Source organism: Geotrypetes seraphini, chromosome 10 (assembly GCF_902459505.1).
Source record: "Geotrypetes seraphini chromosome 10, aGeoSer1.1, whole genome shotgun sequence".
In the NCBI taxonomy this organism is placed as follows: Eukaryota; Metazoa; Chordata; class Amphibia; order Gymnophiona; family Dermophiidae; genus Geotrypetes; species Geotrypetes seraphini.
In genome coordinates this window covers 26,788,742-26,816,339 of record NC_047093.1, presented here as the reverse complement: position 1 = coordinate 26,816,339, position 27,598 = coordinate 26,788,742, and the positions used below count along the sequence as shown (strand labels likewise).

Below are 27,598 nucleotides of genomic sequence, written 5' to 3'. Positions count from 1 at the left end.
CTTTTATGCAACATAACCCCCTTTGCACTCATCACTGTAAAAACTAAATAGCTAGCTTATTCTCTCCCCCCCCCCCCCTCCGGATTGGTCCATACAGCAGTACATCCAGATCCCAGCCGTGGCTTTCTGGTCAAGTTTCTAGTCTCTTTCACTCTTGGTGCTTTATAACCCTAGTCTTGATCCGAATTTTTGGTTTGACTATACAGTATATACTGTGATTTTCTTTTAGTGCACACATTGGGATTTCAAGTGTTTTTCTTCTTCTCTCCAGCATGCCATTAAACCCCTGAGGAATGCATGTACTTGCTGAAACACTGGCCATGCTGGGTCTCCTTATGTATGTGGTTTTCAGCTAGTGTTTGACTCGGCTCAGAAATGAAATAATCTATCTGTCCCTTTTTTTTTTTTTTACTAGATTGGATGTTTGGTTGGGACATCTCTTGATCTTTTTATGTCTGCAAGTTTCTAGTCTAACAGTAAAATCAACATGAGAGAAGAGTGGAAGGAAGGCATGTGCATATATACTTATTCAAAGGCCCCATTTTGACTGGCATTGGTGGTCTTCCTTAACCTACAGACTTATAAGATCATGAGGGGCATAGAGAGAGTAAAGAGGGACAGATTCTTCAAACTTTCAAAAAATAAAAGAATAAGAGGCCATTCGGAAAAGTTGAAAGGGGACAGATTCAATACAAATGCCAGGAAGTTCTTCTTTACCCAACGTGTGGTGGACACTTGGAATGCGCTTCCAGAGGACGTTGTAGGGCAGAATACAGTACTGGGATTTAAGAGAGGATTGGACATTTTCCTGCTGGAAAAGGGAATAGAAGGGTATAAATAGAGGATTACTGCTCAGGTCCTGGACCTGTTGGGCCGCCGCGTGAGCGGACTGCTGGGCAAGATGGACCTCAGGTCTGACCCAGCAGAGGCATTGCTTATGTTCTTATGTACAGGATTAGGGAATGCAACTAGGTGGTAAATTACAAAGCAAATTTAATTTATTATAGTGTGATGGTTGCTATTTTGAATATCTCAATTGACCCGAGAATGTTGGAGGTATTTTAGTTTATTGGGGTGTAATGGGATGATATGGATAACTAAGTTACAATCTTTAAAGGTGTGTGTGGCAAACCTTCAGAGCCTGAAAACTTATGGGCCAGACTTGAAGGAAAGATTGTTTATTTAGGTTTATACATCACCTACCAATTGTTCTAGGCTGCCATATTCAAGGGTTCAAAATAAAGATTGAAAAGAGCAGGAAGTGTTCTTTGTGTTTAATGTGTAGAAAAGTAAAATAATTCATTTGGGGTGCAGAGGCCCAAAGGAGCCATAGTCAATAGGAGGTGAGGAGAGGCTGATATAGATGGACCAAAAAAGGGACCTGGGAGTGATAGTGTCTGAGGATCTCAAGGTGAAGAAAGACTATGATAAGGCAGTGACCAAGGCTAAAAGGATTCTTGGCTGCATAGAGAGGGTTCATAATAGAGAATGACACGGTGACAAAATTCATCACCATTCTTGTCCCTGCGGATAACCGCGGGAAACCATCTTCATGTCATTCTTTGAGGAGATAGGGAAGAATCAGAGTATGAATGGCCTCAACCACTGACCCGCAAGCTTTGCTTTGAAGAATGCTGGTGTAGAAGAATTGAGATTGAAATAGACACTAGAAAATGACATGGGATTATTTCCCGCAGTTATCCGTGGGGACGGGAACGGTGATGAATTTTGTCACCGTGTCATTCTCTAGTTCATAACAAGTAAAAGGAAGGCGGAGAAAATGCATCTTTACAAACTGTTGATGAGACCACATTTGGAGTATTGTGTTCAGTTTTGGAGGCTGTATCTTGCCAAAGAAATAAGACTCAAAGTGTTTCTGAGAAAAGTGATCAAATCTCTTCTCAGAATCTTAGGTGCATATTGGATTGTAGAATATTCCGGAAAGAAATCAAAATGATGTTATTTAGGAAATATGTCTTGCAATGCTAATCCAATGTCTATCTATTAATAAGCTTTGAAATGTGATAGAGAGACAAAATGGCAGCAGCGTGCTAACAGCTCGTTAGTTACGCTCCACCGTGTCTTGCTATTCCTTAGCTGTTACCTTTTAGAAGAAGAGCGTTTTCTCTCTTCCTCTTCAAAGACGATGCCTCACACTAAACGCAAGGGATTTCTCCGGGCTGATCCCCCCCTTGCCCGGTCAAGTTTTGATGGAGCGTTTTCTTACTAGCTCTCCGGCCAGTTCTGAAGGGGGTAAGAGCCCAGCAGTGACTCTGTTGGAGGGAGCCTTCGGAGCTATGGGATTTGAGATCTCAGTCTGCCCTCCGGCTATCCACTTGCCACCTAAGCCGACGCCAGAGGACATCAAGAACGTGGGCCCAGCAGTCCTTCTGAGTCCAGCGGCCTCACACAGTGGGGAGCCCGACACTGCTCTGAGCGCCGAGTTATCAACAAGCCCAGGAGCGGAGAATACCCACTCGACTAAGGTGATATTGGACAGCTTTTGGCGGGTACTCCAGAAACTCGAAGATGCGTCTACAAAAATCTGCCTGTGATATCAGTAAAATAGTGAGTAAATTGTATGACCTTTCTACCTCGGTAAATAACATGCAAATTGAAACTTCAGGCAAATTTGACCAAATTAATAAGGAAATTGTTGCAGTTCAACAATCGACTGGAATTTTAATTAAAGATAGACTTTTCTTTTTAAAGAAGATTGAACAACTGGAAAATCATAGTAGGGAGACTTAATCTTAAGAGTTATAAATTTTCCTAAGTCTTTGTCTGTGTTTAAAAAGTATCTCCCTGAGAACTTGAAATTTCCTCCTGAAGCAATTCCTCCTATAATGTAATGTAATGTAATGTAATTTATTTCTTATATACCGCTACATCCGTTAGGTTCTAAGCGGTTTACAGAAAATATACATTAAGATTAGAAATAAGAAAGGTACTTGAAAAATTCCCTTACTGTCCCGAAGGCTCACAATCTAACTAAAGTACCTGGAGGGTAATAGAGAAGTGAAAAGTAGAGTTAGAGGAAAAATAAAAATAAAATAAACATTTTAACAAGACAGCATTGATCTAAATACTTTGGAAGGTAGAAGAGAGGAGAGAAAGGAATAGAAGCAGAAGGGGGAGCCGTTGAACAGTAGAATTCTGGAGAAATTTAAATGATAGAAATAGAACAAGACAAAAGGCAAAACAATAGATAAGATTAAAGATAAATCATAAGCTGGAAAGAAAAATAAAATAAAACTTTGTCTTCAATCCACGGTTTCAGCGTCAGTGATGAAGTGGAGCAAGTAAGTTTAGGAGGAGCGATTGACGTTTCCAGAAAGGGCTTCTTCAGGGAAGAGACTTGGCAGACAGTCCCAGGATGCCTATGTCTCCTCCCCTGCGATGTTCTCCCATCCATGCATTCCCTCCCAGACACACTGCCCGTGCCCCAGCCGCTCCAAGGAGGCTGCCCCAGATGAGGCCCATAAAATAAAGTATTTTATCTCCCAAGAAAAGTTGAATCTTCTTTACCGGACAAACAAAAGGATGGACTTCATGATATGGATTTAAATAATTTGACTGATATATTGGAAACCACTCAAGAAAATATTGAATATCGTGGTACATTAATATTGTCTTTAGTATTTGAACAAGATCTAAATGCTATAATGAGAACCTTCTTCCGACATTCTCAGGACCCGTTTTTGGGCCAGAGAATCTGGATTTTTCCAGATGTGACAAAATCTACACAAGATCGGAGGAAGGTGTTTCTTGCTATGCGAGAAGAAGTAAAGAGTTTGGGGGCCACTTTTCTGCTTAGTTATCCTTGCAAATGTTTGATAAGATACACCGGTATTAAATATATCTTCTATATGCCTGAACATCTTCGTAGCTTCTTGGATACTAAGAAAATGCTGTAAAGATAGCACAGTAGTTAAAGACCGGAAGTTTAAATGCACGTTAAGCCATTTGATTATTGTTTCCTATTAATGAGATCTCCCTATCTCTGAAATTTTGTCTCTCCCTGTATAATTTAGGTCTTCTTAAGAGTTAAAAAAATTTCCTTTGAATGTTTTCAATTTAAAAATTTTTAACACTGGAAGGATTTTCCTTTATTATTATATTAATGTTGGAATTTATGGTGTGTTATTATTTGAATACTCTGAATTGCTGTAACAAGTGGATACTTGTGATATTGTTTGAAAAAAGAATAAATAAATAATAATAATAATAAAAAATAAGCTTTGAAATGTAATTCCCTGGAAATGTCCGGATACCTCTTATTGTAATCTACCTAGAACTGAAAGGTTAAGGTGGAATAGAAGTTGGTAAATGGAATGTTATGTCTTCCAGCATTTTAAAGACTTGAATATATTGTATATACCTGGAGGAGAAGAGAGGTATGATACAGATGTTGAAATATGTTGAAAGTTGAATAAGTAAACCTCTTCTAAAATGGATAGGCTATAGAACTAGACCAGTGGTCTCAAACTCAAACCCTTTGCAGGGCCACATTTTGGATTTGTAGGTCCTTGGAGGGCCGCAGAAAAAATAGTTAATGTCTTATTAAAGAAATGACAACTTTGCATGAGGTAAAACTCGTTATAGTTTATAAATCTTTCCTTGATAATTTCAGCTATACACAGCTGAAAATAGTGCAACATGCAGAAAGTGGAAAAACTATCTAAACTTCACTTTCTGCATGTTGCACTGCTTTGAGCTGTGTATAGCTGAAATTATCAGAAGCAATTAAGGAAAGATTTATAAACTATAAAGAGTTTTACTTCATGCAAAATTGTTATTTAGATTCTAATCTAAAGTATCCCTAAAAACAGGGAAAAAGTGAAGTTTTCAGTAAAATGTGGGGGGTTACAATCCCCCAACCCCCCCACAACGCGGCGCGATCTCTATTAAGTAAAGTGGAGGGTTCCCCCCCATGCCCCCCCCCGTTGGAGCCGTAAAAACAGTAATTTTGTGCGGCACGCGCTTCCGTCCCGGCGCGCTTTGACCTGACACCTCAAGAAACACTTTTTTTACAGAGGGTAATAGATGCCTGCAGTGCTCTTCCATGGGAGATGGTGGGGATGAAAATGATGATTGAATTAAAAAAAAAAAGGGATATAATTAGAGGATCTCAATATGGGAAGAGGATGGAATAAAAGTACTGTATAGAGTTTCAAAGAAAAAAAAAAGACTCGCCCATCAGAGGGGGAGAGAGAGCATAGATATGGGGATAATCTAAATGGAGTGGCAAGTTCAATCCTGGCCACTTTTCTGAGCAGACTGGATAGACCATGCTGATCTTTATCTGGCATCATTGACTGTGTTACTGTATGTCATTATATGCTACTATTTTAAGTTTTAAATGGTTGTTTAATTTTTAGAACACTCTGGGTCTGATTGCAGGGCCTTGTGTTATAATTTGGAGTGCCTTGAAGATGGAAGCTGGCAGCTGAAGCAGGGTGGGGAATGTATTTAATCACTCTGTTTTTTGGCCTGGATAGCTGAGTGCACAGTTCTGTCTGTTACAGACAAGTTGGTCAGAGTCGTAATGAGGAATCATCATCCCCTGAGAATAGTGTGTGTTTAGAGCTGAGGGATTCCATACAGAGGAGGAAAGAGGTTTTTCTCTCTCTGCTCTTTTGCTGAGCTTTCAGGGTAAAGTATCAGAAAGGGATTCCCTTAGAAATTCTTCAGACATTAATTAGGTGGTTCCAGAGGAAGTAGGGGGGGGGAAGCTTCTAATTGTATAATTTTTATCAACTTTTTATAAGAGAATTGTGGTTTCTTTGTGTTGAAGAATATCGACCCTCTGTGGAGGAAGGTGAGCTGGCATTACCAGGGCTACACGTCGTCTCTCCGAGTGTACCATAGGAGCTCTGATTTTGAAGAAACAAAACAACATTGTGCCAATGAAACCATTCCAAGAACTGCTTCCTAAAGTGGGAACCGCAGTCAGAAAAATCTGCCGCCCACACCATGGATAAAACAGGCAGCTGGATAGAGAGGCATTGCCAAAATAATCGCACATTTCCTCATAACTACAGTGAAAGCTTTCAGTATAAGACATGTTGGCAGTGGTCACTGTGTGGACCGCGAAGTACACATAGGGAGATATTACGTGCATATTTATGGGTCTCTTCTGTACCCTAAAAATATTGAATTGTAGTTCTGCCCTTCTTTTACCTAGTGTTTCGGTAAGTCTGAATGTCTGTTGGTCCTAACTATTGTTTTAAAATTTTTAAACATTATGTTAAAATAAATGTTCTTAACCCTTTCAGGACCAAGGGACATATTTGTCCCATAACTTTAAAATCCTATAAATTTTGATTGGGATAGTCTACAGTTCTAAATTTGATATGTACGGATTCCATATGATACTGCCTTTATGTAAACAAACTGGTTCCGACATTCATTCATTAGCGTCGTTGCCAGATTGACGAGAAGATTCACTTGCCACACTGTCCATAAGCCAGAAGTTTGATTTTTTTAAAAAAAAATAATGATTTTTCACAAAAAAAATAAATTTTTTGGCATCTGCAAGCCCTTTTTACTATAAAAATGTCGTCAAAACCACAAAAATTGGCCTACGATCCTTATGGTCCTGAAAGGGTTAACTCGCTTAGTAAAAATTAAATTAAGCGACTCATCAAATTAAAATAAAACTTGAAACTTCACAATTATCTCCACCACTGGTATGTTTGAATATGGCTGTTGAGACACTGACGAGCTATTTGATCAGTATTATACAGGCATGCACGAGGACTTTCTTAGTGGGGTCACTCTTAAGATGGCTGCAATGGGATAAATTCAACTAGCTCCTGAATTCTGGCTGTGACTGGAAAATTATTTTCTCCTGTTGAGGTTTCTCTTCAGTGAGACAGGGGTGTCCGGCTGAACGGTGCTGGCTTTAGGAGTTACACCTGGGCCCCCCCAGGTCCCTACCTCACCCTCACTCCAATGATAGAGGGTCTGACTGGATCTTGATTTTTCTTCTTTCCCTTCACTGAAAAAAAAAAAGAGACCACAGTGACTATTAAACAATTTTGCCCTCATAGTGCTGAGCAACCGACATCTCCCGGCACTATCAACAAAGTTGTGAGTATATTTTTTATTTGAACTTCTTTTCTGGTTTCTGGTTGTGGTGGAGCTGCGGGTTCGGTGTGAGTCTAGAAACATAGAAGATGACGGCAGAAAAGGGCTACAGCCCATCAAGTCTGCCCACTCTGCTTATCCACCCCCTGTCTATGCCCTATGTTTTTTATCAAACACTATATTTTGTAGAGTTGTGGAAATGGTTTAGTGACTGACAAGTAAATTTACATTTGCATGAAGTTTATTCAGTAAAGGGCTTTGGGTGTATGAGAGCTCCGTTGACAGAGCTAGTGCTTTCCCGCGTGTTGTTGGCGCGTGCTTGTTTTCATACTCTGGCAGCAGTGCCACAGCGGTAGTGGGATTTCTCCCTGAGGCAGAGTCTGCTTGGCAGTTCCCGCGGCCGGGTGGAGGTAAATATTTGGACGGCTCCGGATGTGTTTTTCACATAGCCAGTTCCTGATTGAGTGCAAGAGGCATGCACTTATTTTCCTAAGTTGAGAACGAACAGCATTCATTTATTTCTCTCCAATGTTCATTTTAAGCATTTTATACCATGACAGTGTGAAAAATATTTTAATAGTTGGCTCTGGGTAGGTTTTTAATGCATTTTTGATAGAGCCAGCTCATCTGGTGCCCGTCTTTCTTTCAAATGTACCAAGTTAACAACTTACTTCTCATCAACATCTTATGTTATCTTTTTCACCTTCGCAGTCTTGCACCTTTGTAACTCAAAGCGCAGTCTCCTTTCTCTTCTCCTACTTATGCTCTGAATATCATCTACTGTATAATGTTACTCATTGTGAAACCGTGTAATACACAGACCCTGTAACTCTCCTGTTACTATCACTAGATGTTCAATGCTATACTCTGTAATTCGCTGTCTGTACAGTTTCTCTTCATTGTAAACCGCCTAGAAGTCGCAAGATTGTGGCGGTATATAAGAATAAAGTTATTATTATTATAAATCCTCAAATTTAGGTGCAGGGGTGATAAGCTTGAAGTATGAATTTACAATGGCAGTGGTGCATGCAACTGCCTATGTGGAACATTAGCATAAGTCTGCATTAATATACCTAACCTTAGCTGTAAGCTCTTGAGCCAGCTTAATGACTGATATAAATGCTAGTTTTCTATAATTCCTTGACCTGCTTATATTCCTCCCAGGTCCATGCCCATGCAATTTATAGAAACTACGGACAGTTATGTGTATAATGGCAATTATAGCCAATTATTAAATTAAGTTATGCACACAACTGACTTTCTATAATTTGTGTGTGCATAACTTGCATTCTAGTTGAAATTTGAAGCGCAAGTTTATAGAATTAGGGGCAATGTGTTTAACGTGTGATAAGCTTGGTTTATTTAGATCGCTGGTACTGGATAAGTAGGAGAACATCTAATCAGTTCTATAGAGTTGGAGTCAATTTTTGGGCTGTGGGGTCAGAGTCAGTGAAAATGTGGAACTCCGACTCCTAATAGAATTAAATTGTATGTCATGCAAATATTGTAATGCTTAAACTTCTTATTTCAAGATTATAATTTGATTAACCCATTTGTTTTGGAACATGTTTTACTTTTAGAATATATTTTGATGTCGAGTTCTTTGATGATTACAAAATGTAATGTATTTTATGATATTTATATTAGTGAAAATGGCACCTAGAGAATGACACGGGGACAAAGTTTGTCCCCGATCTCCATGAGCTCTATCCCTGTGAACTCCTATATAGATATATAAATAATGGAGGCGGAGTAGAAGTGGAGATAATCGTAAATAAAGGAGTCGGAAGGTTTGGTGTACCGACTCCACAGCCCTACATCTAATGAAGTTGTGAGTGAAAGGTGCAGAGTTTGTAAAACTTGAAGCCCTTTACTTATCCCCAGACGAGAATGGTGCAGGGCTGAGAGGGTCATTACCTCTGCTAGCTTATCCCTACAGCCTAGATTTACGAAAATATAATACTTCAGTAATGTGAGTTATTTACCAAAGGCCCTATTTTCTGTTGTGGGTTCTATTACTAATCCTGTGGTTTAATGGTATTAATGTGTGGTAAAGCAGTAACACACTTTAGTAAATACAGTCTGTGGTTGTCAAGCTTGCTAATGGCAGAGTGGCAGGGGAAGGAAGAGGAGCCTGGTTCATCAAATTTCTCTTTTTTTGTTTGGGTTTTTAAGTTGGAATCTGGGGGCTGCAACACCGTGAACTTCAATTGCTAACTAGCTGAGGGTTTTTTCCCTTTAACCTCCCCCCAATCTCCGATCTTGACTCTCTTTTATTTAATTAATAGCTTTATTGAGAATAACCAACCATAACAAAGTGTCAATCAGTGAAGCAAGAATTAGCACAGTAGAGAAGGTGCCCAGGGTTCCTTTGGCACACCCCTCCGATCTTGACTCAACTGCACCGGTGCTTGGCTGGGGGTTGAGGAAGAGGGGTAGAAGCCCACAAAACATGATTCTTTATGGTACCACCTAACTTAGCCTCTGAGTTTAGCCATTAAGATAGGGGTGGACAACCCAATTGGATGTTCTAGATTTCCACAACGAATATGCAAGAGATTGATTGGTATGTATTGTGTTTCTTATATGTAAACAGAAGTCATGCATATTCATTGTGGAAATCTAGAACAGTAGTTCCCAACCCTGTCCTGGAGGACCACCAGGCCAATCGGGTTTTCAGGCTAGCCCTAATGAATATGCATGAGAGAGATTTGCATATAATGGAAGTGATAGGCATGCAAATCTGCTCCATACATATTCATTAGGGCTAGCCTGAAAACCCGATTGGCCTAGTGATCCTCCAGGACAGGGTTGGGAACCACTGATCTAGAAAACCAACTGAGGTTGGGGCCCTTAAGGACTGTGGTTGCCCACCCCTGCACTAAGTAGTGCCATGACAACCGAGAGATTCTTTAGCATCTCCAGCAGAAGGGTCAGAGCTGAGAATGGAACCTATGTCTCTCCCAGGCCACTGGACCCTGCAGTAGCAAGTTTAATGCTATGAACACTCACCATCTGTGAATGCAAAGGAGATATTGTAGGGCTGCCAGATTTCCCTTAAGTGATTTGATTTGTTAATATTCTGCATTTTCAAGCTGAGAATATTATTCAAAGTGGCTTACAAATAATAATATAAAAATATAAAGGTTAATAAGTACCGTAAATCTTTGCTATTGAATAACCAGACCTGCAAATGAGAATATCTGTGCTATTAAGTTGCCCTGCAAGAGGGACTTTGGTAAAACCAAAGTGTATCTATTTTTTTTTTTGTGGCAAGAAGTATTCAGCTGCAGCTATATAAGTAGTTCATATAAGTGAGCTGCAGTGACCTCAGCTGCCATTTTATGAAGTTTAAAAATCCAATTAAATCATTGTTTTTGTGATGGGATACTGAAGGATGTACTGATCATTTTGCAGTGTTTCAAGTTATTGTGTTTGAGTGTAACTAATGGTGGGTGGGATAGTCGGTGATGCATATTTTAAAATGCTAATTATACTTTTTCTAGTACCATACCTTGAGTACATTTTATTTAAGACATACAATTGAATGTAAATAAATATTAAAGAGAGACAATCTTCTTGCCTTACAGAAAGGCAGGCAAAGAAAGAATAGGCTACCGGAGAGTGGAGACAACTCCAAAGATCCAAACAATTCAGCAGGTCATCGTGGAAGCCTAAGTCGAAAACATGGACGGTGGAAAGGCCAAGCAGATAATCTTAGAGCTCTGGGATCTGTAGCGGTGAGAGGAGCGACTGTAAAACATAAACCAGGCCACAAGTTCCAGATTGCCCTGGATTCATCGAGCAGTAAGAACCTTACGGACTTCAAAGCGGATGCACAGCTCTTTACCTTTCAGCATGGAGATACGGGCAGTGTAGAGGGAGCACCCTTGCCCACTGATAACAGCTTTACCCCCAAATGTGAAATCACAGGCAAAGATGCACTCTCGGCGCTAGCAAGGGCCAGCACCAAGCAGTGCCAGCAGGAAATTGCCAATGTGGTATGTTTACACCAGCTTGGCAAACTGATGCCAAAGTCTGTGCCCCGGCACTGTAAGTTATCTGGTGAGTGATTTCTAAATTTCTGTCTGAAAGCAAAGTTCTAGAAAAGATGCAGGAGGTACAGCTGTCAGGTGAAACATTCTTATATAGTCACCCATGTCATTTCTTCTGAGGAATACACAACAGACCTGGATGAGGGTGGAGAAAGGGGACATATCCCTATTCACTGCCATATACATAAGGCAGAGAGAAAAAGGAACAGTACTTACTATGCAGACCCTCTGTTCTTGTTTAAACTGGAGAAAAACAACCCCTTAGAATCCCATTAGGAAAAGTTACCCTCTGACTTGAAAGGATAAATTGTCACAGGCAAAAAGACTCCAGCATGTATCTCAAATGTAAAAATGTTCATATCAATCAATTGCACAAACTTAGCAATTATATATATTAGTCTGTTAGACCATGACAGACTATTCCCCAGATTTATTATTTTTGGTAAACCACCGAGGCGCAGATTCTCAAAACTAAAATGGGCCTTTAATGCGCTAGCTAAACTGGTTCCAGCTGGTTTAGCATGCATGTATTTTAGCGGCGGATTAGTAAAACGGCTTACCGTGGTCTTTTCCGAGTTTTCTAGCACTCGTAAGAACATAAGAATTACCGCTGCTGGGTCAGACCAGTGGTCCATCGTGCCGAGCAGTCTGCTGAAGGGAATAGACTTAGCAGATAAAGACAGATTGTTCACCCTATCCAAGGTAGGGAGAACAAGAGGGCACTCTCTAAAGTTAAAAGGGGATAGATTCCGTACAAACGTAAGGAAGTTCTTCTTCACCCAGAGAGTGGTAGAAAACTGGAATGCTCTTCCAGAGTCTGTTATAGTGGAAAACACCCTCCAAGGATTCAAACCATAGTTGGATAAGTTCCTGCTAAACTGGAACATACGCTGGTGAGGCTGGACTCATATAGAGCACTGGTCTTTGACCTGGGGGCCGCTGCGTGAGCGGACTGCTGGGCACGATGGACCACTGGTCTGACCCAGCAGTGACAATTCTTATGTTCTTAGTCTCTTTTGGCCCCTTTTACCGTCTTATGGCACCTGCGATGATGTTGTTTGTGCTTATTCCAGTTTTTGTCCGTTCTTGACCTTTTCCATTCCTTAAACAAAGTTTTCTTGTCTGATCGCTTCCTTCACCTCTACAGTGAGCCACGCCAGTTCCTTGTTCTTTTTCCTCTTGGATCCCTTGTTGATACGCGGTATATATAGATTTTGCGCCTTAAAAAGGGACCAAGTTTGCTCTAGCGTTTTTACAGTGCTTATCCTCTTCTTAATCTTCTTCCCCACCATGAATCTCATCCCTTCGTAATTCCCTTTTCAGAAGTTCAGTGCTGTGGCTGTCGTTCTGGACCGATGTTTCACCCCTGCATCTAGGTCGAAGCGGATCATGTTGTGATCGCTGTTTCCCAGCGTCCCTTCTACACCTTGTGCCGGTTCTCGCAGTCCATTTAGAATTAAGTCCAGAATTGCATTTCCTCTTGTATTTTCCTTGACAAGTTGTTCCAGGAAGCAATCACCTACAGCATCCAGGAACTTGGTCTCCCTAGCGCAGCCGGAGGTGCCTAGGTTCCAGTCTATCTCCGGATAGTTGAAGTCGCCCATGATAACTGCGTTGCCTCCCTTGCAGTTGTGTTTAATCTTGTCCGTCATTTCTCCATCAATTTCTTTGGACTGCCCTGTGGGTCGGTAGGAGACGCTGATCTTCTTTTCCAGTCCTTTTGTTGCAGGAATTTTGACCCATAAAAACTCTAACTTATCCGTGTGTTGTGGCGTGTTCTCTCCAGTAGGTTAAATTCCCTCTTCAAGTTTCAAGTTTATTAGGATTTTATATACCGCCTATCAAGGTTATCTAAGCGGTTTTACAATTAGGTACTCAAGCATTTTCCCTCTTTGTCCCGGTGGGCTCACAATCTAGCAATGCCCCCCCCTTTTTGAGCTACTCTGTCTCTGTGGTATAGTTTGTTTATCCCAGGACAAGCAGGCAGGTATTCTCACTAGTGGGTGATGTCATCCGACAGAGCCCCGAAACGGACATCTTGCAAGCATGTCTTGCTTGAAGAAACTCAGAAGTTTCAAGATGCCCGCACCGCGCATGCGCCAGTGCCTTCCCGCCCGATGGTCCGGGCGTGTCTCCTCAGTTCTTTTTCTTCCGCGGAGCTGAGAAGTCTATCTTCAATTTGCGCCCATTGAATCTCTTTTTTTGCCTTCTATTTTGCCGCGGGTTGAGTTCTTTTGGCTCTCCTGTGCATTTATTTCTTTCTTTAAAAAAAAAAAAAAAAATTTTTCATTCCGATACCGGGTCGGCCGCGTGGCTGGGGCCCCGCGCCTTCGACCTTGCGGCGGAGCTTTTCCGGCCTATGTCCCGGCCGATTACCGGTTTCAAAAAGTGTAGCAAGTGCCAGCGCGCGATTTCGCTCACGGACCCTCATCGACGCTGCTTACAGTGTCTGAGACCGGATCACTTCCCGAAATCGTGTCGGCCTTGCTCCACTCTGACGGCGAGAGCGTTTAAGCGCCGCTGTCTACTGTGGGAGTCCATGTTCAAGATGGAAGCTTCATCGGATCCTGCAGCTTCGACATCGACATCGACGGGTGCTTCGACTCCTTCAGCGAAGCCCTCTGCCTCCCCGGCTGCTTCGGGCCTCCTGAAACCGGCATCGTTCACACCGGTTTCGGCCCCGGCTTCGGCGCTGGTGCCTTCCTCCGTCTCCTCGGAGCAGGTATCGACCCCTACAGTTCCACCGGTGGTGCTCAAGGTGCCGAAGACTGGCAAGCAGAAGCACGCAGCACCGAAGGAGCGCGGAGACCGTGCGGAAGGGCCCCCTTTTGGTGCGGATCCCTCCATATCGGCTTCGTTGCGGTCCCTTCTGGAGGCTCAGTTCGTGGAGCTCATGCAGACCATGGGGCCTCGACTGATTGCCACCATCCAGGGTGACCTCCCAGCTTCGGCTTCGAGGGGCGGACCGCCCCCTCCTCCTCCTCCTCGCCGCACGACCTCGTTGCTCGGCGAGGAGGAGCGGCGAGCGGTGTCCGGGTCCTCGAGGAGGTCCTCCGTTAGTGCTGTGCCTCCTTTGGAACCGATTCCCTCGAGGAGGGCCTCCCTTAGTGATATGCCTCCCTTGGAGCCCATCCCCTCGAGGAAAGCCTCGTTTAGTGACCTGCCTCCCTTGGAACCGATTTCTCCACCCCATGACTCAGTGTGGCGTCCACCTTCGGGGCCACCCAGTCCTGGGCATAGCAGGAAGCAGGACGAGTTCTTCCGAACCCCCTATCAAGCCTGGGCGGCGTCAGGGGAGGCACCGACTCTTCCGCCTCTGCGATCGACGTCATCGAGTCCGATCTGCTCCTTGGAGGCGTCTGACCCAGTTTCTCACAGACGGGCTCGATCCCCTTCCAGGCATCGATCCAGACATTCTTCGAAGCATTCCTCTCGGCACTCGACCGTCTCGCCTCAGAAGAAATTGCCTCGGTTGGGGTATGCTGCTTCGACTGGGTCTCCTCCTCCGGGCCCGGAGTTCGAGGACCCCAAAGTTTTCTACTCGTCCTGTTGCTCGCAGGCCTCTCTGGAGCCTGAAGCCTCTTCTTCTTCTAGTCCGTCTCGCAGACCGGCAACGGCGGACCAACTGTCCTTTTCATCGTTCCTCAGGCAGATGGCAGATGACATGGACATTACTCTCGATGCTGGGTCTCGATATTCCAAGGAGTACCTCGATACCATGCACTTGCCTCGTCCTCCGGCAGAGTCCTTGCGGTTTCCCCTGCACAAGCTCCTCGACCAGACCTTCATGCGATGCTTCGAGTCTCCTTACTCTATCCCTGCGGTCCCTGGCAAATTGGATGCGCGGAACCGCACGGTGCATCATAAAGGCTTCGAGGGTCCTGTCACCTGCCGGGGTCTTGGTAAAGTTAAGAAGACCTCCGGTAGAGGGTAGCACACTCCTGACGTGGCTCCCAAAGGGGGAGACCTCACTGGTGTCTCACTATCTGGGCTTTGCTAAAAATAAAGCACCGTGAGTCAAGTTGAACAAAATAATGTGAAAAGTTTAATTAGTCACTTGCCACATAAATCATATCAGATATTATTATAGTCCAAGTTTCCTTTCTTCCCAAACCAGGGCAAAAAGAAAGAAAACAGAAAACAAAAAGCCTTTTAACTTTCACCCCAGTCCAGTGAAAGCACAGCAAGCTTGCTATCAATTATACTTCCAGTCCAGGTTTTAGTGCTTGCTCTACCTGATCACACAGGCTCTGAAAAACTCAGCACAATTAGTCTCTTAAGCACTTATCCAGCCCTGAGCTGGCGTCCTGGGCTTACTAACTAACACAGTCCAGTTTCTTCACCAGGTAAACTTTAAGCAAAAACACAAAATACAAAAACTGAAGCCTTACTGCAGGCTCCTAAATTTCCAGCCCTGATTAGCTCACAGTCCTTTGGGCTTCTACTGAGCTCCTGCACAGCTGCAATGTAGCAATCCAATCAAGCTGGTGCAGCACTGCTCTGAGCTTGTCTTTACAGCACAAAACAATCCAAACAGTTCTGCCAAAAACTCCTCTCCACTATTATTGCTGTACAGCCTTGTACCTGTAGTGTTCAGTGGAAAGTTGCCAAGCCCACATCCATGGCTTCTTCCATACCGGTCTCCAGCATACACCCTTCATCCAGGTCCATGCTTTCTGGTGTATCCAGCGGCTCTGCTGGCTCCTGAGGCATTGGAGCCTCACCCTCCATTGGCTCTGGAGTGAGGTCTGGCCTTCTCCTGGCCCGGAGAACTCTCTCTCCCAGACTCTCTTGGGCAGCCTCCTTTAATGCTCTGGAGAGCTGCTTAACAGGCTTAGGGCCACGCCCTACACTGGGTGATTGTGTGCCTAGCTTGTGTGTTCTTGGGCTCCCCCTCAGGCTACAGGGCAGAATATCACTGGGAGCTTGATTAAATCCCTTAGTGTGACTGGAAGCTTTTCTGGGCCGGGCAGTTAACCTATACTCTGGGCACTGCTTTAGGTTAGAAGACTCAGGATAGGCAGCTGGGCTTTCAGGATCTTCTTCCTGATCCTTTTCAGGGAGAGTCTGGTCTCGAGTAAGAGACTGAGACCGGGTTTTCACTCTGACATGACCGTCTCGGGGAGCGGAAATGTCACAGTCCTCAGCTTTCTCATCAGTTCCTCCTGGTCGAATCCTCGCTCAAGCAGTCTCATCCTGGCCAGGTCTATGCTTCAGTGCCTCCGGGCCGCGAGGGCAGAACCATGGATAAGTTTGGTCGACGCATCTATCAGAATTCGATGATGGCGTCTCGAGTCCTGAATTACAATTTCCACTTTGCAGCCTACTTGGAATTTTTTCTACCTGTGCTTCGGAAGTTCACACCATACATCGAGTCCCAGGCTAGGTTTGAGTTTGAGGAAGTGGTTGCTTCGCTGTCCCAACTTCGGCTTCAGTTAATGCAATCTGCCTATGATGCGTTCGAGCTCTCAGCCCGAGCGGCGGCCTGCTCGGTGGCGATGCGCCGGTTGGCCTGGTTGCGGACCATTGATATGGACCCGAATCTTCAGGACCGCCTGGCGAACGTCCCGTGTGCTGGGGCGGATCTTTTTGACGAATCCATCGAGACTGTCACGAAGAAGTTGTCTGACCACGAAAAGTCCTTCCAATCTATCCTTCGGCCGAAGCCTAAGCCTCAGCAGTCTCGACCTTCTCGTCCGCCGTTGATTTATCAGAGGCGTTATCAGCCGAGGCAAACTCCACCTGCGAGGCAACCGGCGAAGCGTCAGCCTCCCCAGAAGGGTCAGCCTAAGTCTCAGTCGCCTGCTGTCCCTAAGACCACTCAGCCTTTTTGACTGTCTCGTCGAGGGCATAACCAACCTCGTTCTGCCTCCCCCTGTTTTTCCCATCGGAGGGCGCCTCCATCATTTTTATCATCGCTGGGAGGCCATAACAACCGACCTCTGGGTCCTTACTATCATCAAGGAAGGATACTCTCTTCATTTCCATCGGGTCCCTCCGGACCACCCTCCAAGAGAGTATCCTTCCAACTTGACTCAGACCGCCCTTCTTCTTCAGGAAGCTCAGGCTTTGCTCCGGCTTCGTGCCGTGGAGCCGGTTTCGACGGACCAACTGAACCAGGGGTTTTACTCCCGGTACTTTCTTGTTCCGAAGAAGACGGGCGACCTGCGACCCATTTTGGACCTCAGGGTCCTCAACAAATTCCTAGTCAAAGAGAGGTTTCGCATGCTGACACTTGCTTCTCTCTACCCCCTCCTCGAGCAGAACGACTGGTTATGCTCTCTGGATCTCAAGGAGGCCTACATTCATATTCCCATTCATCCGGCCTCTCGCAAGTTCCTCAGATTTCGGGTGGGACATCTCCATCTGCAGTATCGAGTGCTTCCATTCGGCCTGTCTTCGTCCCCCAGAGTCTTCACCAAATGTCTGGTAGTGGTGGCCGCGGCCCTCCGGAACCAAGGTCTTCAGGTATTCCCCTACCTCGACGACTGGCTGATCAAGGCTCCCTCGGCCTCGGGGGTCCTCTCAGCGACCCTGTCAACGATTCTGTTCCTGCAGAGTTTGTGATTCGAGATCAACTTTCCCAAGTCTCATCTACAGCCGACCCAGTCTCTTCCCTTCATCGGGGCTGTCCTGGATACCGTACGTCTCAGAGCATTCCTTCCTTCTCAGCGCATGGATGCTCTTCTTCATCTCTGCCAGTCTGTGTCTTCTCGCCAGACCATCTCAGCGAGACACATGATGGTCCTCCTGGGCCACATGGCCTCTACAGTTCATGTGACGCCGTTTGCCAGACTCCACCTCAGAATTCCTCAGTGGACCCTGGCATCTCAGTGGACTCAGGTGTCGGATCCGTTGACTCGACACATCACAGTCACTCCTGCTCTTCGGCAGTCTCTGCTCTGGTGGATGACCTCTTCGAATCTATCCAGAGGTTTGCTGTTTCATTCTCCTCCCCACCAGAAGGTTCTCACAACCGATTCCTCGACCTATGCCTGGGGAGCGCATCTGGATGGGCTTCGCACTCAGGGATTCTGGACCTGTGCGGACCGACTCCATCAAATCAATCTTCTGGAGCTCAGAGCCATCTTCAATGCTCTTCAAGCTTTTCAACATCTGCTTCACGACATGGTGGTCCTCATTCGCACCGATAATCAGGTCGCCATGTATTATGTCAACAAGCAAGGGGGCACGGGCTCGGCCTCCCTCTGCCAGGAAGCTCTCAGAGTCTAAGATTGGGCGGTTCGCCACAACACCTTCCTCAAAGCTGTCTACATTTAGGGGAGGGACAATGTCTTGGCGGACAAACTGAGTCGTCTTCTCCAGCCTCACGAATGGACACTCCACTCCAAGCCCCTTCATCAGATCTTTGCTCAGTGGGGAACACCTCAGATAGATCTCTTTGCGGCTCCCCACAATTTCAAGCTGCCTCAGTTTTGCTCCAGGATCTACGCTCCTCATCGCCTCGAGGCAGATGCTTTTCTGCTGGATTGGGGGAATCGCTTTCTGTATGCGTTTCCGCCATTCCCTCTCATTCAAAAGACTCTAGTCAAACTGAAGTCCGAACATGCCACCATGATTCTGATAGCTCCTCGGTGGCCCAGGCAACCTTGGTTCTCCCTTCTACTTCAACTCAGCAGCAGGGAACCGTACCTACTTCCAGTGTTTCCTTCACTGCTTACTCAGCATCAGGGGTCTCTGCTTCATCCCAACCTGCAGTCTCTCCACCTGACAGCTTGGTTCCTCTCAACGTAACTCCACACCAGTTTTCCCAGGCGGTGAGGGATGTCTTGGAGGCTTCCAGGAAGCCTGCTACTCGTCAATGCTACTCCCAAAAATGGACTAGATTTTCTTCATGGTGTATTTCCAATTCTAAGGAGCCTCAGCGAGCCTCCCTATCCTCTGTTTTGGACTATCTTTTACATCTGTCTCAGTCTGGTCTCAAGTCGACATCTATATGAGTCCACCTGAGTGCTATTGCGGCTTTCCATCAGCCTCTACAAGGGAAACCTCTCTCTTCTCATCCTGTGGTTTCCAGATTTATGAAAGGACTTTTTCATGTCATTCCTCCTCTCAAACCGCCTCCAGTGGTTTGGGATCTAAATGTTGTCCTTTCTCAGCTTATGAAACCTCCTTTTGAGCCTCTGAGCAAGGCTCCACTAAAGTTTCTCACTTGGAAAGTGGTTTTTCTGGTGGCCCTCACATCTGCTCGCAGGGTCAGTGAGCTTCAGGCCTTGGTGGCGGACCCACCTTTCACAGTATTCCATCATGACAAGGTGGTCCTCCGCACTCACCCGAAATTCCTGCCTAAAGTGGTCTCTGAATTTCACCTCAACCAATCCATTGTGCTTCCAGTGTTCTTTCCAAAGCCTCATTCTCATCCTGGAGAATCAGCTCTTCACACTCTGGACTGTAAACGTGCTTTGGCTTTCTACTTGGATCGCACCAAACCACACAGAACTGCTCCTCAACTTTTCGTCTCCTTTGATCCAAACAAGTTGGGACGACCTGTATCGAAGCGCACCATCTCCAACTGGATGGCGGCTTGTATCTCTTTCTGCTATGCCCAGGCTGGAATACCCCTTCCCTGTAAGGTCACAGCACATAGGGTCAGAGCAATGGCAGCCTCTGTAGCCTTCCTCAGATCGACACCGATTGAGGAGATTTGTAGGGCTGCCACTTGGTCCTCGGTTCATACGTTCACCTCTCATTATTGTCTGGATACTTTCTCCAGACGGGATGGGCAGTTTGGCCAAACTGTGTTACAAAATTTGTTCTCCTAAGTTGCCAACTCTCCCTCCATCCCATTGAGGTTAGCTTGGAGGTCACCCACTAGTGAGAATACCTGCCTGCTTGTCCTGGGATAAAGCAATGTTACCTACCGTAACAGTTGTTATCCAGGGACAGCAGGCAGTTATTCTCACGTCCCACCCACCTCCCCTGGGTTGGCTTCTCTGCTAGCTACCTGAACTGAGGAGACACGCCCGGACCATCGGGCGGGAAGGCACTGGTGCATGCGCGGTGTGGGCATCTCGAAACTTCTGAGTTTCTTCAAGCAAGACATGCTTGCAAGATGTCCGTATCGGGGCTCTGTCGGATGACATCACCCACTAGTGAGAATAGCTGCCTGCTGTCCCTGGATAACAACTGTTACGGTAAGTAACATTGCTATCTCGGTAGCACAATGTCCCAGATGTTTTCCTCAGTCCACCATGTTTCCCTAATGCCGATGATGTCCACGTTATCTTTTTTTGCCAAAGCTTCTAATTCACCCATCTTATTCCTTAGTTTCTGATATTGCCATGCAAATGTAGTACAACAAGGTCATTAATATTACAATGAGCACACCGAGCGATTCCTTAACCTCGTTGTGCTACATTTGCAGCCAAAATTTGCCTATAGGTCTGAGCTGTCGTTGCCTTATTTTCTGATCAGTGCCTGAGGGCTGATTGGCTCAGGCACTGACAGGAAAGTAAGTTTGACAGCTCAGAGCTGTTGGCAGATTTTCTTTCCCCTCCCCCCCAGCAGCGGGCGATGCCCACTCCCTCCGGCTGCCATGCAATGCTCCCCCCCCGATATTTCCCTCCCTCCCCTGGAAGTGGGAGATGCCCACTCCCTCCAGCTGCCAAACAACACTCTCCCCCCCAGCAGCAGGAAAAATGCCCACTCCCTCTAGCCGCCAAGCAACGCATCCCCAGCAGCAGTTGAGATGCCCACTCCCTTCCACAGCTAAGCAATGTCCACTCCCTCCCCAAAGCAGTGGGAGAGATGGCCACTCCTGCAGCCAAGCAACCCAACCCCCCAATACCCCCGTGCCTCCGATGATGCTGCTCTCCCCTTAGACCCCTCCCCATTGCATTCCAGGATGAAGAGGCGGGCCTATTGGCCGGAGGTAGTAGGCATCCCTCTGGCCAGCCATTGTAAATAAGGTAAGGGAAGGGGTGCCTTCGGAGGCACCGGGGGGGGTGCATGGCGGCGGGAGGGAGTGGGCATCTCTTCTGTTGTCGGGGGGCATTGCTTGGTAGCAGGAGGGAATGGGCATCTCCTGCTGCCAGGGGGATGTCGAGTGTGGGGTTGCTTAACATCAGTGGTGTGAGGGAGAGGGCAATCTCTCTCGCTGCCAGGGGGGTTGTCAGGGGTTGTTGCTTGGTGGCGGGAATGGACAACTCTCTCTCGTTGCCAGGGGGTGGTGGGGTCATTGCTTGGTGGTGGGAGGGAGTGGGCATCTCTCCTGCTGCCATGGCGGGGGGGGGGGTGTTACTTGACTTCGGTGGCAGGAGGGAGTGGGCATCCTTCCTGCCAATCTTCAATTTTTTAAAATTTGTGCATTTATTCTGCGCATGTGCCGATCACTATCGCCAGCGATGGGCACATAAAATTTAAGCGAACCTTTGCTACTCTTCGCCAACCTCATTTGCATGTGTGTTTTTTTGGGAGAATGACTCGCCTTTTTGAAATCGCTACAGTAACGACTGCAGCCCATCGGTTTTTACCGCAAAGTTTTGAGAATCTGGCCCTTAGACATTATTTTATACTGAATTGTTGTATATTAATAAATGTGAACTTGACTTGGGAGTGGTAGAGTAAATAACCTTTATAAGCTTCTGTGGTGGAGTATTGTTCAAACATAATTATTTTAGTTCCCTTACAGAGTAGTTTACTGTAGGTCAGAACTGGTATTTCTGAATCTTGAGCTCTGTAAACAGAACTGAAACATGCAAATAACCCAAGCCCTTAGACAACATAGGCAGTTATTTTATGAATATTGATTGTAGTCCTAGGGGACTAGGGTTGGCTTCTCTATCATAGGATTTGTTGTCAACTTCTTGACGATTAAGCATGAAATGTTTCAAGGCCAAATCCTCGAGTGGTGCTGCATTTGGATATGGTTGCACAGCCAGACTCCTCCAGATACTGAGATTGCATGTGGTACACCTCATATATATCGTAATAGCTAAGAGGGATAAAGACTTTCTGACAACTGAATTGTGAGAGGAGGAACAGTGCTTTCTCTGACTGCAGTGATAACCTAAGGGAGAGGAAGTACCTTATAATAATAATAATTTTATTCTTATATACTGCCATAGCGAAAAAGCTGTAGGCAGTTCACAACAAGGTGAGCTAATACATGGGATACAGATAAAATACAAATAACAATAATGGACTTAAAAACAGATAAAGACAGAAAGCATTTACAATATAATGCAGAAAATACCGGCATGGCAGGGAAAGAAGTAATACATAGAACAGATAAAATACATCAAGTTGAATATAAGGAACTTGATTGAAAAAATGAAGCAGAATGCATTAAGATACCAGCCTATCAAAGAGTTGAGTCTTTAACAATTTTCTAAAATCAAGATAGAAAGAGACCTCTAACATAATGACTTTGTATTGCTCCATCAGGTCACCACTGTAGAATTGTGAGCGCGGTTTATACATTTTTTTTAAATAAATAGGGGAAGGTGAGATTATTGAGTGAACCACTGGACATATGACCAGGTCAGTTCCCAGGAGGCAAAATGTGATAGCTCATATGACTGCATATGTTAGGAAAATGCAGAAGAACTGAGATTCTCAGGTTCAGCCCAATAGGGAAAAAAAAAGTTATCTTGAGTGTTATTAATCTGAAAAATAATTTTTGTGAAAGTTACAATCTTTCCAGTTGTCTGAACAACTTTGTATAGCCACTGGGGTTGTGTGATTAATAACAGCAAAAAAAACTCATATTGTATGGGTTCTTAATTTCCATGAAGAGATAAAGAACGGACAGTTCCCTACTAATGGCTCAAGATGTTACATTTGATCTCAGCTGCAAAAATGCTAAAAAGCAAACCACAATTTTACCATAGTTAATGTTACTACAGTGTAAGTTGCCCATGTCCGGCTGCACTCTACCTTGGGTGAATTGCTTCAATAACTGGTAGTGAAAATGGAGAGGATCCGTGTTTCATTAGAATAGTCTGTTTATTAGTTGGTGCTGATCACCTTGTCTGGACTCTTTCACAGGGAGGGTGAGCTCCATTGTGCAGTGGGATGAAACTGACGCCCGTCTGACTTCTTTGAAGAAGCCTGTGCGGATTGTATATATGTTGGTGGTTCACGGAAAAGCCATTCGGCAGCTGAAGCGGCTCATCAAGGCCATTTATCATCAACAACACTTCTACTATATCCATGTGGACAAGGTAAGGAGCAAGTGCAGAATGACTCTTGACGAAGATCCCCCTGCGCTGATGAAGAGGGAGCCAATGATACAGAGAGAGTGAGATCAGGTTCTCTGGGTTTTGCTTGGCCGTTGTTCCACATGGAGAATCCTGTTTAAAAAGTCTATTTTCTGCCTTTCTAGAGTGCTTTTTTTTGTATGTTGAAAATATACTTATCTTAGTTGAATAGTAGCGGATTTCAGAAAATTTTTCAAGAGTAATAACTTAAGATATATATAGCTGCCTTTGACACTAGATAGAGAATAATTTTTCTTCAAATATTTGTCAGTCCTGTAATACAGTAGTTTTGTTAAACAACTACAGTACTGTATTTTGACTTTCTAGTTAATATACGTCTTCCTTTATGTCTTGATGTTCTTCGAGTATTTCTGCCTGATTTTATGTACAGATGCCTGAATCTTTTCTTTGTGTAAGTGGAGTGAATCAAGCCCATCGTGCTATGTTTCATATAATATATGCTTCTGTGCAAGATGCTCTTTAAGGAGGGAAACGGACAAAGCTCTCTGTTACATGGGCAATAGTTCAAGCTGTAGTGTTTTTCTGTGCACTATGTGGTCTCCTTAAATTGCACAAGTGAAATGCCAGCTCTATGCATGCCATTCATTTTTTGGAGTGCAAAGCAGTGGTGCCAGTGCATGAAGACAGGAGTGTCACATTGGGAGGTCCTCAGACCACTGGCTAGATGCCAGGTATAGTTTTGTGGTGGGCAGATAGTGTTTCTGATCTGTTAAACCCATGTCTTGGCAGCGTTCCAATTACCTGCACCGAGAAGTAATAGATCTGGCACAGAAGTACCCAAATGTCCGTGTCACCCCATGGCGCATGGTCACCATCTGGGGAGGGGCCAGCCTGTTAACAATGTACCTGCGTGGCATGAAGGACCTGCTGGAGATGCCTGATTGGTCTTGGGATTATTTCATCAACCTGAGTGGCAGTGACTACCCAACCAGGTAAAGAGGGAGGGAGAAGGAACATGGGGAACACTGCCAAGGCACATTATATAAGATGAATAATGATCCTGAAAAAGGGAATATGCAGTTCGTCAACATACAGAAGAGGTAGTGTAACTCATCAAATCTTTTTTAGTATCATTTAACACATTTAAAGATCTAGCATAAGCCTTAAAATAAATAGAACAGCCTTAAAATGTAAGGAATAGACCTCAGAAAAACTGACTATTCCCCCCCACAGTTGTTTAAAGCTGCTTACAGATTTTCTTTCTTCAGTCAGAATAGCCTCCTATTTAATTTAAATTTGCAGTAGTGTGCAAATATTTTGCAAAACTCCCAACAAATTAGTGCAAAGAAAAACCTCAGTCTATATGTGAAAAATGTCTTATTAAATAGTCCAAGGTAATGAACTTCTTCAATAGTGAAATGTTTCTTTTTATGTTTGTCTAATTTTCTTATATAACACCTGCAAGCCTGAAAGCTATTGACATGGTCTAAATTCATGCACAGAAGTTATATTTTGCTGTCCCTGTAAATGCTAAATAATCCAATGCAGACAGGTTGAACAGAAGCATTTACTGCTAATGCTGCATTTAAACTCTGCAAGATATAAACACTGCATCTAAGTTTTGAGAATGATCACGTTCCTTTTTGATTTGCATGCTAAACAACTTAGGTGCTCAGGTGTTTGACCTCAGGCAGAACCAATATCCTAATTAGTGCCAGTTAATGTTAATAAATGTTCTAGTGCAATAGGTATGTCATTCTTGACAGTAGGGTATTCTCCCCATGCTTGCGAGCCATGCAAAAGAATCCACTCCAGGTTTTCAACTCCACCTCCTCTAAAGGACTCTGCTGCACCCTCCAGTTTTCCGTGTGAGCCAGAAAAGGTCTTTATTATTTTCTGTGGGTTTTTTTTTTTTAATTTTGCAGTTTTTTTGCGATATTTGGTGCACCAGAGCTCCCCATTGTGGGGGGAAGCATTGTCTGCCTTGATAAGAAGCAGACAGGTCTGCTGCCAGCAGGTTAATCCTTTGGGAGCCTCTTTGGCCAGCCTGCAGAAAACTATGTGGCACTCAGGGTCTGTATCCCTAGTTGCTTAGCTCGCCTACTTATTCGCAGGGGCTTGAGCACAGGCATCCACAGGGGACTCAGTCGGGCTCTTCAGGATGCTGGCTGTGATTTTGCTTCACCCCTCTTCATGCGCACAGTTCCACGGGAGTCGAGGATCAGTCTGACTGGCAGCCCAAAGATCTCGGTATTTGGAGGACTGGCTAATTGAAGCAAGGTCTCTTCTCTCAGATCTAGCTATGATTTAGAGCTGAGGAAGGCTGTAGCACCTTCAGAACACATGGCGCAATGAGTAAGGCTGTTAACAGCCTATGGGCAAAATCAGGGGGGGGGGGGGGTTGGAATCTGAAAAACCAATTTTGGAGGTTTCTGCTACAACCTATAGGGCCCCCACCTCTAAAATCCAGTTTTCAGAGCTTTTTACTTTTAGATAAGGTGCTTTTGAGCCATTCATTGGCACTAGAAATGCTACTGGAGAGGCCATCTTGGAGTTTCAGATTTTTTTTAAGTCTCCAGATCATTCAAATCACCTTGTTTTGCCTCAAAACTAGCTCTTTTACCCCTAATTCATGCCAAATGTGCACTGTATGGACGCCGGAGGAGTGCCTTTGGGCCATGTGCCACGCAGCATATAAAGGTGAGGCTGGGAGTATTGGGCTTAGCCTCCTTTTTGGTCTCTAGGGCTGAGAAACCTATGGGGGGCCTGTTTCTCAGGAGAAAATCCTTCCCAGAGCCCCGGACCAGCAGCGTACCTAAGCATAACAGCGTGGAAGCTGCAAAGCCCAAAAGACTCGGAGCTACCTAGCACAGCCTTTTCTCCTGAATTTGTTAATCAGGGTCATTTGCAGACGCTGTCCAGGACCCTGGGGACCTTTCTGACAGAGACTCGGAAGGCAAGGGATCAGTCTTTATGCCCTTGATGTCGCAGAGAGAGTCTTCCCTGTTGGGTGAATAGGGTCACAAGCAACTCTTGTTATTTCCTCCATGGCCTATGATAGGGTGAATATTTCATAGAGTAGCAAACTACCCAGGGAGAGTATCCTTGTAGCATCAGATTGGCCACGCAGGCCGTGATACACAGACCTAGTGCATCTTCTGAGGGACAAGCATCTCGGACTGCAGGTTCAGCCTGATCTTCTATCTCAGAGCCCAGTGGTTATAGAAGATCTGGATAACTTTGACGTTAGAGTGGAAAGGATACTTAGAGGTAGTCATTGCTGCTCTCCTCAGAGCCAAGAAGCCTACGATGGTCTCCGCATACACTAAGGCATGAAAGGCATTTCAACACCAGTTCATGAAAGAGAAGGCAGAGCCATTTAGTGCTCTGATTTCGATGGCGCTAGCATTCCTCCAAGTAGATCTCGACAAAAGTCGCATGGTGGCGTCTCTCAGGGTCCAAGTAGTGAGCCTCCTATGCATCAGAGCCTGTGAATGTAAAGCTCCACTAGCTTCGCATGCAGACATAGCCAGATTCATAAAGGGGGCACTGAGGCTCAGACCACCAGTGAAATAACCATTTCCTTTGTAGAACCTTATCGTGGTTTTGCAAGGCCTCAGTCAGTCTCCGTATGAGCCTATTCAGGAGGCGTAATTATTGGATCTTACTGTCAAGACCATTTTCCTCATGGCCATTATGTCAGCAAGACAAATCTCTGAGCTGCAGGCCCTGTTGTGCAGGGAGCCCTTCCTCAGGATCACAGAGGTGGGGGTATTCTTGCACATGGTTCCATCCTGTTTTGCATTTCATGTCAATCGAAATAAGATTACCAGCTTTCCAGACTACAGAGTCAAAGAAAAAGGACCAGATTCTGAGAAAGCTGGATGTGAGGCTAGACTCAATCAGGGCACTGGTCTTTGACCTAAGGGCCGCCGCGGGAGCAGACTGCTGGGCACGATGGACCACTGGTCCTACCCAGCAGCGGCAATTCTTATGATGTTATGTGAGAAGAGTCCTCCTACATTATCTAGAGATCACCAATGAGTTCCGACTGTTGGATCATCTATTTGTACTCACCAGTCAGGCTAGATGCTGTAGAGTAGACCAACGTCTAAAGCTACCATTTAAAGATGTATACGGTTGGCTATCTCATCAGCATATATTGCTGGTCTCCTTGAACGTGCATTCCACAAGAAGTGCAGCCTTTTCTTGGATGGAAGGTTGGGTGATTATGCTCAGAGAGATTTGTAGGGCAGCGACCTACCTGAT

The 27,598-nt window shown here is 45.0% G+C and overlaps 1 protein-coding gene across 1 annotated transcript in view; it reads left to right on the top strand.

Annotated features, from left to right (window-relative positions):
* XYLT2 (xylosyltransferase 2) overlaps positions 1–27,598 on the top strand; it is a 60,951-nt gene that overhangs the window by 646 nt on the left and 32,707 nt on the right. Inside the window, exons 2-4 of the mRNA XM_033961854.1 lie at positions 10,683–11,157; positions 23,157–23,332; positions 24,119–24,321. Coding sequence (XP_033817745.1) covers positions 10,683–11,157; positions 23,157–23,332; positions 24,119–24,321 — 854 coding nt within the window. The remainder of the gene's footprint in view (positions 1–10,682; positions 11,158–23,156; positions 23,333–24,118; positions 24,322–27,598) is intronic.